A 13,972-nucleotide genomic window follows, 5' to 3' on the forward strand; every position below is an offset into this window, starting at 1 on the left:
TTCCCGGGTAAAAACTTTACGGGGGTCGTAGGCATGAGAACAAAATGGGAGGAGTGACATCTAGTGGTTAGTAATGAAAATGTGCATAATTAAATTTTTTTCCCTCAGGACAGTGAAAAGTAAAGCAATTCCTAATAAATGGCCTGGGATTCACTTAGAATTTATAAAACTTGAAATTTAGACATAATTTCTGATCAGTGCAACTTCTGTGTGCTGTCAGCCTCTGGTAAGCAGTAACTTTCTTGCTTGGTGACTGATACCAATGGGTGAGTTTAATGTCTGGTGCCAAGGCCTGGTTACTCTCAACATGCTCTAATGTCTTCTTGTTTCTATTTTCCATTTCATTGTTTGTTTGTTTTTAGGAATATTTTTACATGGCTATCCATTTCCCGCAACCAGAATGACTTTAGGATCATGTGGTTTTATGATTTATTTCTTTTTAGGGTATTGGAGGGAGGTCATCTCATGAATAGCTCAGTTATAAGGAAAAATTATTTGAAAAGAAACTGACCTTGGCAAAGATCAACTGTTTTCTTGTGTTGAGAATGTAACTTTCTCATTTATTGCTCTCAGTGTTAGAAGAGTTGACAGGCACTGTTTGCTGTTTACTTCCACTGGGACGGATTCTAGTCCTGGACTGGACTTCCATCATCCAGCCCAGGTCTCTGCTAGCTCAGGCAAACTTGTTGGATGGATTCTAAGAGTACAGAGTGTATTACACCTGTAAGATGCCTGGTGGAGGAAATGGGTGGTTTTAATAGGTTCTTTTCTGTTGTAATTTCCAAGGACTCATTTTCTAGGCTACTGGATCAGTGTTAACTAATCTTGCTATCAAATACTTATGAACAAATTCCATCTGTCCAGTTCCCATTGAAGCAGGAGCTAGATAAAATCTCTGTCACTCCACGGCAGTGCTTGGCTTCTTGTGTTATACAACACTATGATTTCAGGTTTAATTTGGAACGCCCAAGAAATGAGCTAGTGTATGGTCATATTTTTTAGATCTCACTAAGAAAAAATGTTGTGTCTTCCCAGTGGCCTGGCAGGCTTCGGAGAGAATGGAAGCAGACATTTCCTCAGACTTGAGAAAGGAGCGGGATCCACTGAAATTAGATCAGTCTCTCTTATCTGGCTTCCTGGGAAGTCACAAGCATATTCAGAAATCCCCCCGCCCATTCATTGTAGTATGAAGTTGGGTAAGTTTTTGGGTCAACTTAGATTAGTGGCCACTGCAGTTGAGCCAGTACTTAAAGTAATACGGAAAATTCTGTGCTCCAGAAGGCTTTTGGGATGTATAGTATATAAATACATATGTAGCTATGGAAAATTCTGGGAAAAGAGGTGGCATTTAATACCAGGGAGGAGCAGTAGCTGTGTCAATCTGTCAGGTCTCATGAGTCTTTGATTGGGCCTTGGATACATCCAGATGATTCTGCCCAGCTTTGTTTCCTTTCAGTTCTTCAGGGGTACAGAAATGGAAAGAGGAAGATAAAGGGATGTGTGGCACATGTGCTGTGTGTGTTAGTAACATATCCGTCACAGCTGCAGGGTCTGAAAGAAGAAGGAAGGAAACAGGTGAAATCTCTTGTGCTCACAGGAAGTCAGGATGTGTTTGAATGGTAGCAAGTGACAGATTTTTCCTTTAAAACTCTGTGCTCTCATACTGTGAGAAAAGGACAGGTTTGTCATTGCTAGCTACCTCCTTTATGAAGCTATAAGGTGAGCTTGTTTGGACGGATGTTTTGTGGAGAAGTCCATACTACAACAGGGACAAAGCCCAGTGCCATCACTGAGTTCTTCAGGAGCAGGGAGTGTTATGGACAGGAGCTCTATGTAGGGGAAAACAGCAAAGGAATTTTTCTCAAACTTCAGTGGTTACAGCTACTGGGATATGACAGAAACCATTCTGAATTTAGCTTCCATGCTCTAACATGTAGAAGAACTTCTTCAAAATGTATGCCTATTGCATTATAACTTCTGCACATATTTTTCAAGTATGGTATGTGATATGACAGCAATTACAGATGAAGCCTCACCAGCTTCTTTTCCTGCAGTGAGTCAGGCCTCCTTTCTCCAGCCACAGCTTCATGCATAAAAGTGTAAGAAATGCCTTATTGTGTCAAACCTGTGGCCCACCTAGACTAGTATTTCTGCCCTGGACAGTAACAGCAGACAATACTACATGGGGCTAGGACACAATCCTGACCCCTTCATGTTGTGCATTCCCCTCATTCTTTCCCAGCATCCACAGTCATTGGATTAGGATTGTTAGGAGGTACACTTGTGCCCATTCCCTTACCTGTTTTGGAACTGCTGTCCATAAATTAATCCTGATTGTATAGCCTGCTCTTTTTGCCTGCCCTGCTGATATTATCGGTCTCCTCAGTCCCACATGACCAGAAATTCACTACTTGCTCTGTTTGTAAAGGAAAGTTATTGCTTTTGTCTGTTTTAAACCTATCTTGCACATAGTTTGAGTGAGTGCCCATAATCGTAATATTGCAAGTTTAGGTGAATAACAGTCCTGCTGTCACTTTCTCCATCACCTTCATGATGTAATTCTCAGTTGTATCCCACTCAGCCTGCATGTCTCCAAATTAAAGAGAGAAATCTCTGCTCATAATGCAGCTGCTCCATCCCTTAAATGCCTGTTGTACAATTCATGTGCATGAAACACAAATGCTTAAGTGTGGATACAAATCCGTCTCTCACTAGCTGCATTTCCCAGCTGTCTGCCACAAGGCAGAGTTGGCTGCCCAATTAAAGCAGCCAGAGTGATCACAGCATAACTATTTTTTTGAGCACCTTCTATTTGACCTTTTTAAAGCTGTAGCAAGCAGATTCCAAGAACACTTGTGGGTTGAATTGCAGCAGCTTTCTGACTTTGTGGATGGAGACTGGCCAATTCACAGCCATCCCTATGGACGTCTAGCTTTTACTTGGCCTGAAACCAGCTGTTACAAAGTGCCAGATCCTCACTACTTGCATGTGGAGTTTCTGGTCATTTGGGTTACAGTGCTGGCCAGTCATCCGTTTGTACTTTTTGTGGTGATTCTTGCCTGTCTCAATACTGAATGTGTAGAGTCATTTTTTACTTCTTGGTAGTTAGTACCCTTGCTGTATGTGACAGGATATCCATGGTGAGCATGTGGCCAGCTGCAGGGCAGATACAGGTAGCAGCCACACATGAAAGCACTTGCACTGGTTTTGGCCAGGATACTGATGTCCTCCATCTTAAGAAGTGGATCTTTGGAGTAAGTTGATGCTGCAGTCAACATCTATCAGCTCACTGGTCTCTAAAAAGGGTGGAGGTTACCTTCAGGTGGTGTGGTTATGATAAAACTGGTTCTTACATGTTACTTTTCTTGACTTCTGGCAGCTTATTACAGATTAAGTTGTCTTGGTTTATTGAAAATAATCCAGATGTTATTTTTAATCATAAATTGATGAGTTATTACTTTCATAGATGACTGAGTAGCTCTTTTTGGGACCCATGTTGAGCACAGACCCTTTTCTTAAGTCCTGTAACTGATTTGACTAGATAGTGAAGGGAAGGCTGAAATGTTTAATTTTATTATATTGGTAAGAATTAAAGGGTGTAAAAGAAAAGATACCTAAGACTAACACTTGGTCTACCTAAACATGTATGACCATATAGTCTGGTAAGCAGAAGACTGCAAACAGAAAATTTGCTATTTTTTTTCTCTTTTAGAAAAGTAAAGATTTAAAAAATGGAACGAAGGCAAGTGTTGCTTTCAGATATTAATAAAAATCATTGAATGTGTCCACCTACTCTCATCTTATTGCTGATTTTGCCATATTCATGTGGGAATAGTGTGAGCTACAACAGTTTTGTGTTGCAGTGACCCTCATTGCGTAAGGCATGGGGCACATTTTCTCTTGCAGGTTCTATACACACAGTGCTATGAAACCTGCAGCACCTTTTCTGGATACATTCTGTATCGGAGTGTCGTCCTGTCTCTTAGTAAGAATGATACTGCCCAGAGTCAATCTTTCACATCTCTAGCTGCTGCATTTTCAGTGCCAAGAATGTAACCTTGTCCATCCTTTGCACCAAATGGTGTCCTGGAAACTTCATAGGTCAAAATAAGCAATGACTACATACCAGAATAAACTCTCACAGATAACTAGTGAAGAACAAACACATACATGGTTGGTTCACCCCTGATGTCTCATCTCTTGTTCTCAAAACACTTTCTACAGACAGTCTTAGGAACTAAAATTGTCACCATAAACCGTGGACTCAGCGGAGATACTGTTTTTATAGTGAATGATAGGCTTCCTTCCCACAAACTCTTGCTGTTTCACATTAGCAATTCTCTCTCTCTTTTCCCTTAACAGAAGCACACAACGTTCCTCCTTCACAGCTACCAGCTGCTTTTTCTCTTGGATGCTTTACCAATGCCTATCTAAGTAAACACAGAGTTCTTGTTCTCAGTATGTGCTCAGCTGTACTCAGAAAGGATTTCTGTTCTTGAAGGCTGTTTTTCAACTATCATGTTTGGTCTAATAAAAACTACTACACTGATCTACAAACTCATCTTAGAATAATTTGCAGCTACAGCAATGCTAATGCTGGAAGGAAAAAAGTAACACAGGGCAACTGCTCCCTCTGCTGTGTAATCCTCCTGCCAGAAGCTCTGCACTTGCAGTATTCATTCAGCTTTGTTTTTCCTGTTATGTTGTTGGGTGTTGATTCCTTGTGTACAGTAGAAATTTTGAGGAAACCCCCAATCCTGGGCTTTTGACAACAAAACACTAATTTCTTAGACTGGTGAAAAAGAATCACATTTTAATATTTATAAATATTAGCATAAAAATAAAAATTTTGTAACAACAAAATAACTATAAAATATTTCAAATTCCATGAGGTGTCACATTTATGCATTTTTTAAATACAGTCTTTCTAGGATTTTGGTTTTATGAAGTGACACTACACAAGGAAATTTTTGATTGAAATGAAAATGGAAACATCCATTGCTTTGAGCAGTTTTTCATGTACAGTAAATACGCTGCTACTTGAGCACCTTCCATGTAGCATAGATAGTGTTAATAAAATTCCTCACTGGTATCTACGTAGCATAGACAGAGCTATTAGGCTAATAATTCCTTGGTGGTTGTGGGTTTTGGTTGTTTTTTTAGCTTTTACTGTTTTTATTTTGTTATTTTCCTTGTTGGAAAACTTGTTTTTTAAAGTATAGGCAAGTGTGTCAGTATTGTTAATGTGATTCCTGTGATAGACAAGGCATTTCGAAGGGCAACCACATTTCCTGGGAGGTCATGCAGCAATCGCCTGATCTCCTGAAGTCTGTTTTCCAGGCAGATGCCATAGGAAGAACACTGTGAACTCTCCAAGTTCCTTGTCCTCATATTTGTGAACTGGATTGTCCTAGGGGAGTACAGCTTCAGAATGCTTCAAAGATGGATATTCAGTCTTCACTCTCATTGAGACTTGATCCACAAATGATTGCAGAGATAGAGACAGTGGCCTTAAACAAACATTGACTGCATCTACTTTAGTGCTTTGTTTCTGAGCAGTAGTGTGCTTTTAAAGCAGATCTGGTTGCGCTCATTTACTGCATGCTGGTTCATCTTACGGGGTGATTCTGGTATGTGTGAACCATGTATGAAATCCTTTGGAAAAAATGGAACCAGAAGCTCTCGTTCCAGGTATGGACCAGATGCATCCAATGCAGAAGGAGCCACAAAAGTCTGAAGTGAAGATTCGTTCTCACTGCTGCAAAGCCCTCCAGTGTGTCCTGAACAATCCTGTACCACTAAAAGGCTCTCAAAGTATGGAGAACACTTGCAACGTAGAAGCATAGAATCATAGAATAGTTGGGTTGGAAGGGACCTTGAGAGGTCATCTAGTCCAACACCTCTGCAGTGAGCAGGGACATCTTCAACTAGATCAGGTTGCTCAGAGCCCCATCCAACCTGACCTTGAACGTTTCCAGGGATGGGGCACCTACCACCTCTCTGGGCAACCTGTTTGTGTTTCACCACCCTCATTGTAAAAAATTTCTTCCTTACTTTAGTCTAAATCTACCCTTTTTTAAAAACCTTTATCCCTTGTCCTATTGCAACAGGCCCTACTAAAAAGTCTGTCCCCATCTTTCTTTTAAACCCCCTTTAAATATTGAAAGGCCACAATAAGGTCTCCCTGAAACCTTGTCTTCTCCAGGCTGAACATTCCCAACTCTCTCAGCCTGTCCTCATAGGGGAGGTGTTCCATCCCTCTGATAATTTTTGTGGCCTTCCTCTGGACCCACTTCAACAGGTCCATGTCTTTCCTGTACTGAGGACTCCAGAGCTGGAGGCAGTACTCCAGGTGGGATCTCACCAGAGTGGAGTAGAGGGGCAGAATCACCTTCCTCAACCTGCTGGTCACACTTCTTTTTATGCAGCCCAGGATACCGTTGGCTTTCTGGGCTGCGAGCGCACATTGTCGGCTCATGTCCAGCTTTTCATCCACCAGTACCTTCAAGTCCTCCTTCTCGGCTGCTCTCAATCCCTTCATCCCCCAGCCTGTATTGATACTGGGGGTTGCCCCAACCCAGGTGCAGGACCTTGCGCTTGGCCTTGTTGAACCTTATGATGTTCACATGGGCCCAGTTCTCGAGCTTGTCCAGGTACCTCAGGCATGTCAACCACACCACTCAGCTTGGTGTCATCTGCAAACTTGCTGAGGGTGCACTTGACCCTGCTGTCTATGTCTTTGATGAAGATATCAAACAGTATTGGTCCCGATACAGACCCCTGAGGGACACCACTTGTCACTGATCTCCATCTGGACGTTGACCCATTGACCACTACCCTCTGGATGCAATCATCCAACCAATTCCTCATCCACCGAACAGTCCCATCCATGAAATCCATATGTCTCCTATTTAGGCAAGGATGTTGTGGGGGACCACGTCAAAGGCCTTATAGAAGTCCAGATAGATGACATCTGTAGCTCTTCCCTTGTCCACTGATGTAGCCACTCCATCACAGAAGGCCACTAGGTTGATCAGGCAAGACTTGCTCTTCATGAAGCCATGCTGTCTGTCTTGAATCACCTCCCTGTCCTCCATGTGCCTTAGCATAGCATCTAGGAGGATATTCCCAGGCACAGAGGTGAGAAGTGCTTCTTTGTATATGCTTTCATGTTTGCCATTAGCTGCCATCCCTCATCTCTCTGTATTTGCTGCTCCTTTCTCCATCATTCTCCTGGCTTGAAATATGTTATTTTCTTTAGCTGTCCTATTTCTGTTGCAATCTACCCTTGCTGAACCCCTCCTGTCTTCTAGCAGCCTCTCTTATTTAAGTGTTTGTCCTTTCTGCTGCAGTCTTTTGCAGTTGTGATAAACTCCTTCAGGCTCCCTGAAGATCCAGTGAGATAAAACCTGAGACTCTAAAAAAACAGTGCTTGTCATTGACCTGTGTAGTGAGAAGTCTGAAAGTTTCTCTGGTGAAAAGATAACCCCACAGCAAAATCAGGATTTCTATGCCTCACGCAGGCAGACCAACAAGTAGTGTTATATTACATTTAAGAAGATGAAGGCTCAATTCTTGAAAAAACTGGGAGAAGAATCATTTTTCATGAGCAGTATGCCCTGTTTCAGAGATCTGAAGAGATCTTTATGTCAGAACGCACTACCAACCCTACCACTGACTTTGGGGGTCATCTGGGGTAGAGTATGGAGGAAAGCATGTTCTCCAGTGGGCTCTGGGGTGTTTGCTCCAGGAGCTTTCCAAGATCTCTCTGGTTGCAAATTCAGGCTTACCTCTTGGGCCTGCTTCCCACCATGGTCTGGTGGGCCACACGGTTCAGATCTTGTTTCTCACAAAATTAGGACAGATGGGTATGTGTCAGTTCTCCAGTTACCCTACAGAGTACTCAGAGAATTGCATTGTATCCACAGACATATGTGGCTGGCCAGTTTGCTTTTCCCTGCCTTGCAGAGTCCTCTGATGGAAAGAGGAGTATGATGGCCATCTACCTCTCCCTCTCAAATAGAGGGGTTCTGTGGACCGCTGCTTAGTGGAGAGGAAATCCCACTTCAGGTGTGGTTCAACCTTCTTTCTTCTCCTCAGCTGGCTCCCCAGTCACTGCTCAAAAGCACTGCCTGTGCTGCTGCAGGCAGGGAGCAGTAAGTGTTCTGCATAGCCATTCTGCAGGGATGATGTGGCCCTCCCAAAGTCGAGGTGCCATCCATCAGGGGAGGAGACCATGCAGCCAGTCTTTGACAACATTATCCAGTACCAACTACAGTTGCACAAATTACTCAGGTTCATACTTCTTACTGAGGCTTTGGGATAGGTTTGGGCTCACTGTGTTCTTGTTGGCAGCTTTCCAGTTTTCACTGCAGGCTGGGAACTCCTTACAGGTGTATAAGCACAGCATGCTTGTCATTTGCTCTACTTGGCTTATGATCATAGTGGGATCTGGAATGGAAGAGGATATTGCAGCTGTTGGTTGATCTGTTTTAAATACATAAATGCCTGTCTTTGCAGTTAATGCCTTTAAAGTCACAGTGTATGTAATATAGCCTAGAATATCTTCCACAAGCCATAGCTCGTTACTTTGAAAGTTAGACCATGCACAGGATGTAGCACTACCTTATTCTTACACTTTTCCCTAGGTATCTGTCCTTGGTCTCTGTTTATAGCAGCACAGACTTCAAGAGAAATTGTTTAGATGTCTCTGTTCAGGCTAACCATTCCAGAGTTAAGTCTGTTCTGGGACTGCACATTCAGTAACTATTAGGCAGTGTAGGAGACAAGTTGTCAGGCTAGACTGACCTTTGGTCTGACCCAGTACAGTTCTTGTATCTTCCATCTCTGCTCTCTTCGTTGGGTGAATTTTGCAGAATTTTGCTTGTAGGTAAGCATATTTCTTCTGGTTTAGCCAAAGAAGGGAAATGTTTCATTTGAAGACCCATCTCAAAGAACCTTTTTCTTTGTAGTCACCAGACATTTGGCTTTTTTACTTCCACTAACATGGAGGTAGCCTTTCCATCTGGCTTTTCCAAGCATGAAAGGTCTACCCAGAGGGTAGATCATGTCTGTGATGACAAGTAAAGATCCACTGTCTGTTTTTATTCACCTCCCCCATTGTGTTACTGGGGCTTTTACATTCTATGGACTGAAAGAGAAACAAATACTGAATTGGGTCCATTGATAATAAAAACCAATCTCACAAAGGCAGGCACTGAGGAAATGTGTACTTGAATATGTGGTTAGCAAAAAGACCAGTGATAGCAGCCTAACGAGACACTTAGCTTGTAAGTGGCTCGAGTTTTCTGCATTTTGGCTTAGAATAGTACTGTGTTTGCTGGAAATGGGAAACATGAAAATGAAGAAAAAAGAAGAGATCAGTTAGTGAAAATACTAACCCATGTCCCTGCAGAATGTTGGTTTATTTAGATTTACAGTGGCAAAATAACATGTCAAAGTAGCTGAAGGGCTATTTCTACCCAATTTACAAACTACAGTCTGATTTAAATGTTCCTTTATTGTTGTATCTGCCTCTTTCTGTTTCTGAATAACCTCCAAGAGTGCAGTGAGATCAGAACTGACAAAAACTTAGCTAGATATCAACATTATATGGGTATTTAGTGTTCTGCTACTCGGCGAGTACGAGGTTGTGATGGCTTAACAAATCAAATCTGGAACACTGCTGAACGCTTACATGCATACAAAAATACATAGGGAGGCATCAGTCAGAATACACAAATACATGGAACAATACATAGCCATTGATTAAAGTTGTGATGAAATATTATGTTCTAAGTATCTCTTGTGTCTCTTCTCCTTAGGCCACATCATGGAGCTTACTACCTACAGAAAGCAATAGATTTTGAGGTAGGAGTCTAAAGTCCAGTGGAGATTCACAAGGTTGGAAGGGACCTCTGGAGGTCATCTAGACCAAGCTCCCTGCTTAGAACAGGGTCAGCTTGAGCAGGTTGTTCAGGACCATGTCCAGTCATGTTTGTGAATTATCTCCAAGGATGGACACTCCATAACCACTCTAAACAACTTGTTCCAGTGTTTGGCCACAGTCACACTAAACCTTTATTTTCTTATGTTTAAATGGCATTTCCTGTGTTTCAGTGTCCCATTGCCTCCTGTCCTGTCACTGGATACCACTGAGAAGAATCTGTTTCTGTCTTCTTTACTTCCTCCCATCAGGTATTTATACACATTAGTAAGATCCCCCCTGAGCCTTCTTTTCTCCAGGCTAAACAATTCTACCTCTCTCAACCTCTCCTTGTATGACAGGTGCTTCAATCTCTTAAACATCTTTGTGGCCCTTTTCTGAGCTTGCTCCACTATGTTCATGTCTCTTGTGCTGGAGACCCCAGTGCTGGACACAGCACACCAGGTAGGATCTCACCAGAGCTGAGCAGAATGGAAGGATCACCTTCCTCAACCTGCTGGCAATGCTCTCCCTCATCCAGTCCTGGAGGCCATTTGCCACCTTTTCCACAAGGGCACACTGCTGGCTCATGTTCAACCAGGATCCCTAGATCCCTTTCTTCAGAGTGGCTTTCCAGTTGGGTGGCCCCCAGCCTGTACTTGTGTATGGGGTTATTCCACCCTAGGTGCAGGATTTGGCATTTCACTCTGATGAATTTCATGAGGTACCTCTTGGTCCACTTCTTCAGACTGTCAGTGTCCCTTTGATGGCAGCACAACCAGCCGGCGTGCCAACCACTCCTCCCAATTTTGGACCGTCTGCAAAATTGCTGAGGGTGCACTTTGTCCCATTGTCCAGACCATTAATGAAGATGTTAAATACTATTGGCCCCAGTATCAACCCCTGGCATATGCCATTAGTGACAGGCCTCCAGCTGGACTTTGTGCCATTGATCACAACCCTTTGGGCCTGACGGTTCAGCAAGTTTTCAGTCCACCTCACAATCCATTTATCCAGCCCATGCTTCATCAGATTCTGAGGAATTTCAAAGACTTAGTAAACAAATGCCAAGTATGAATATGAAAGTGAATCCTTATTCTTGTAAGATCTATAATATATTTATTGGATGTGCTGTAACAAAATGTTTCTGCTGAATTAGTTTGATTTTCAGTTTACAGAGAAATTCACAATTCCTGCTTTGCAATTTCTGCATGGATGAGAGCAGTGTCAGGTTTATTTTGTTATGAGGAGAGAATTGATCAATATTCCCTGCATACGTGATTCAGTGAAAGTGTGGGTTCTACTGTCATATAAATTATTTGGTTATTTGTACTTCATGTAGCTAAGCCATCTCTAGAAAGCTGTGTAAACAATGTTGATAAAATCAACTATATAAGGATTTTCCCCTAACTTTTACAATTCTTTGGTTTTGAGCAATTTAATTGCCCTTTTTGCCAGGTCAGATTATGAGTGAGTTCATGTGACTGAACTTATATTGCTGTATCACACTGAGGGCAGAGAGTTTTGCATGAGATCTCCGTGCAGAATAAACAGCAGAAACTGAATTAGTGCAAGGTCCTGAATCTTTCTGAAAGTGATTGCTTGGTATCCTAATCTTCTGTCTGGGGGGAATTAAGAGCTGTTTCTATGACCCATCTAACTGAGCAACAGCTAGATCTCAAAGAGCCAGCTCCTCCAAAATGTGTGGGGACTGTCCACACACTTTGATGCTCTCCAAGTGAATTTTTCACTGTCTCCCCTGCCCAGTTGATGGAATTGTGCAGGTTGTCTCCAGAAGCATGTCACTGCTGTTTGTTAAGAGATCCTGAGGGTTAATTACAGTGAGTGGGGCTTTCTGTCTCTTTCGCAGGACTGGGCATGTGAAGTGTCTGGGCTTGAGGAATCAGCACCTCAGACCCACTAAATCCTTCTATGTACTCAGTAAAGTATTTGCCTTCCTTAGATGAGTGGTGCCCAACAAAACAAACACCAGAACTAGGAAGAGCATCCTTCTGCCTGTCTTAATGTGCATTTCTTTGTCTCCAGGCCCTCCTGGCTCCTTTTTACATACCAATCTTAATCCTGAGCATCTGACACCTCTCCAAGAGTTCCCGAGGTGCCAAACTCTCTCAGCTCTAGAAAACTTTGGTACATTTATCTTTAACACATCTTTACCCTTCTGAAGGATGTCCTCAAGGGAAGCTTTCTGTCATTCCTTTCTCTTTTTGTTTATGTAGCCCTAGGACAGCAGGGAGGAAGTTGTGACTCTTCTTCATCCAGAATTTATGTTTTTGTTGGAACATAAAATACATGAGTGAAGTTGTCTCAGTATCAAAAACAGAGGTAGAAAGGTAATTTCTCAGAGGACATCTCTTATATAATCTATGACCACTTTCTTGCAGATGCTGTTTTTATGGGGTAAGAAGGGCATATGGAGCTGGCACCTCCAAATTCCTTTGTGTGTCCATTTTAAACATACCCATTCAAACTCATCCCTGGTGTCTTTAACCTTGACAGAGCTTTCATGCAAATAAATTTGATCCACCATAACATTAATAATCATTGTGAGGGCACTTGTAATCAACCTACAGCAGGCCAACAGCAGAGACTTTCAGCACGAAGATGTTAAAAAAGAGCACTTGAGCTCAGGTTGGGTGTTAACTTCAGGCTTTTACATTTCCAGCAGTAGGACAACAGTGGGAGTCAGAAGCATATCTAGAGTCTCTCAGAGCACCGCCAAGGCAAAGACTTATCTTGTAATTTAAAATGTAAAGCTTTATGGACAAGTGAGTATTGTCTGTTGCTGATGTTGGCTATTCATTGGCAACTCATGTCATTTTGCCTTGTCTCAAAGACAGCTGCTTGCTATTTTAAAATTATACTTCTGGCTCTCAAACTTGGGAGTGGGAATCTGTTCATGTTTAGGTGTTGGATGATATGATTAAAACACTTTTGTCCCCAAATAGGAAAGAAAGGTCAAAAACCTTTGAAAACACTTCTTCCAGGAAGCCAATGCAATGCAGCTGGTTCTGAAACAAGCCTCATGTTAAGACATCCTGCTTTTGGAAAAAGACTGTGCTTATTGCAACTCTGGCTCATCTCTGTTCTCAAGACCAATGTGGCTTCAGGCATTAGTTCCTGTTAGACACAGTGAGAGAATACAACGGGCCTGATTTGTGAAAGCCTCCAGTGAGCAGCCAAATCATGAGCTCCTGCAGCCAGGCTGAGGCAGTACTCAAGCAGGAGGAATGCAGAAGCAGTGCTGCTGTTCCAGTTGCCAGAAGGTGCTGCTCTGCAGGTAGCCTCTCTTGCTCTCTTCTTCCTGGCACCCACACTGGGGTAGAGGACCCAGCAATTAGTAGCTAGTGCTTGCAGTATTCAAGGCCAGGCTTAGGCTTAGGCCAGGCTCCATGTCTTCTGAGTCAGCAGAACTGTTCTCAGGGATCATCACAAGCTGCCCACCAAGCAGAACTCAGATAGCTTTGTAACCCCACATATTTTACCTTTATCAATCCATCAAGCGCAGCAGGTATGGACGCAATTACATCTCTCCAGTTGACCTCCAGCTGTAACCCTCGTACCAAATAGCTATTTACTGCTGACTTGAACAGCTCTCATCACCCTCCAGTAAGCACTGACCTGAGCACCTCTAGTACACACTGGTTTAAGCACCTCTAACCAGCTTTCCTTCTACTATGTGTCTCAGCTTTCTCTATGCAGGGCCTGCCTATATACACAACCCTTGGTACTAATGGAGAAGACAATGAAAATGTTATTGGAAGTGCTTGAATGGATGCTGACCTATTCCTGTGACTGCTTCACCCCAGAAACCTGAGGCGACATATATTGGCCACACACTGAAGTTTATAGGTCATTTCTAAGATTAGAATTTTTTTTTTATAATGTTCTCAGCATGTCAGATGGAGCTGGTCCTAACTTGATAACTATGAAGAATGGCTGTTGACAAGCCAGTAGTGTACCTTCTGTGCAATGAGGAAGCCAGTCCCAAACAGCAGTTCTGATGTGGTGTTAACACACAGTTTTTAA

The 13,972-nt window shown here is 42.6% G+C and overlaps 1 protein-coding gene across 1 annotated transcript in view; it reads left to right on the top strand.

The window, feature by feature from the left end:
* ANGEL1 (angel homolog 1) overlaps nucleotides 1-13,685 on the top strand; it is a 55,538-nt gene extending 41,853 nt beyond the window's left edge. The window contains exon 11 of the mRNA XM_030031324.2: nucleotides 13,646-13,685. Within this exon, the coding sequence (XP_029887184.1) occupies nucleotides 13,646-13,677 (32 nt within the window). The 3' untranslated portion in view covers nucleotides 13,678-13,685. The remainder of the gene's footprint in view (nucleotides 1-13,645) is intronic.
* The last annotated feature ends 287 nt before the right edge of the window (nucleotides 13,686-13,972 follow it).

The sequence above is a fragment of the Aquila chrysaetos genome, chromosome 2, assembly GCF_900496995.4.
Source record: "Aquila chrysaetos chrysaetos chromosome 2, bAquChr1.4, whole genome shotgun sequence".
Taxonomy (NCBI): Eukaryota; Metazoa; Chordata; class Aves; order Accipitriformes; family Accipitridae; genus Aquila; species Aquila chrysaetos.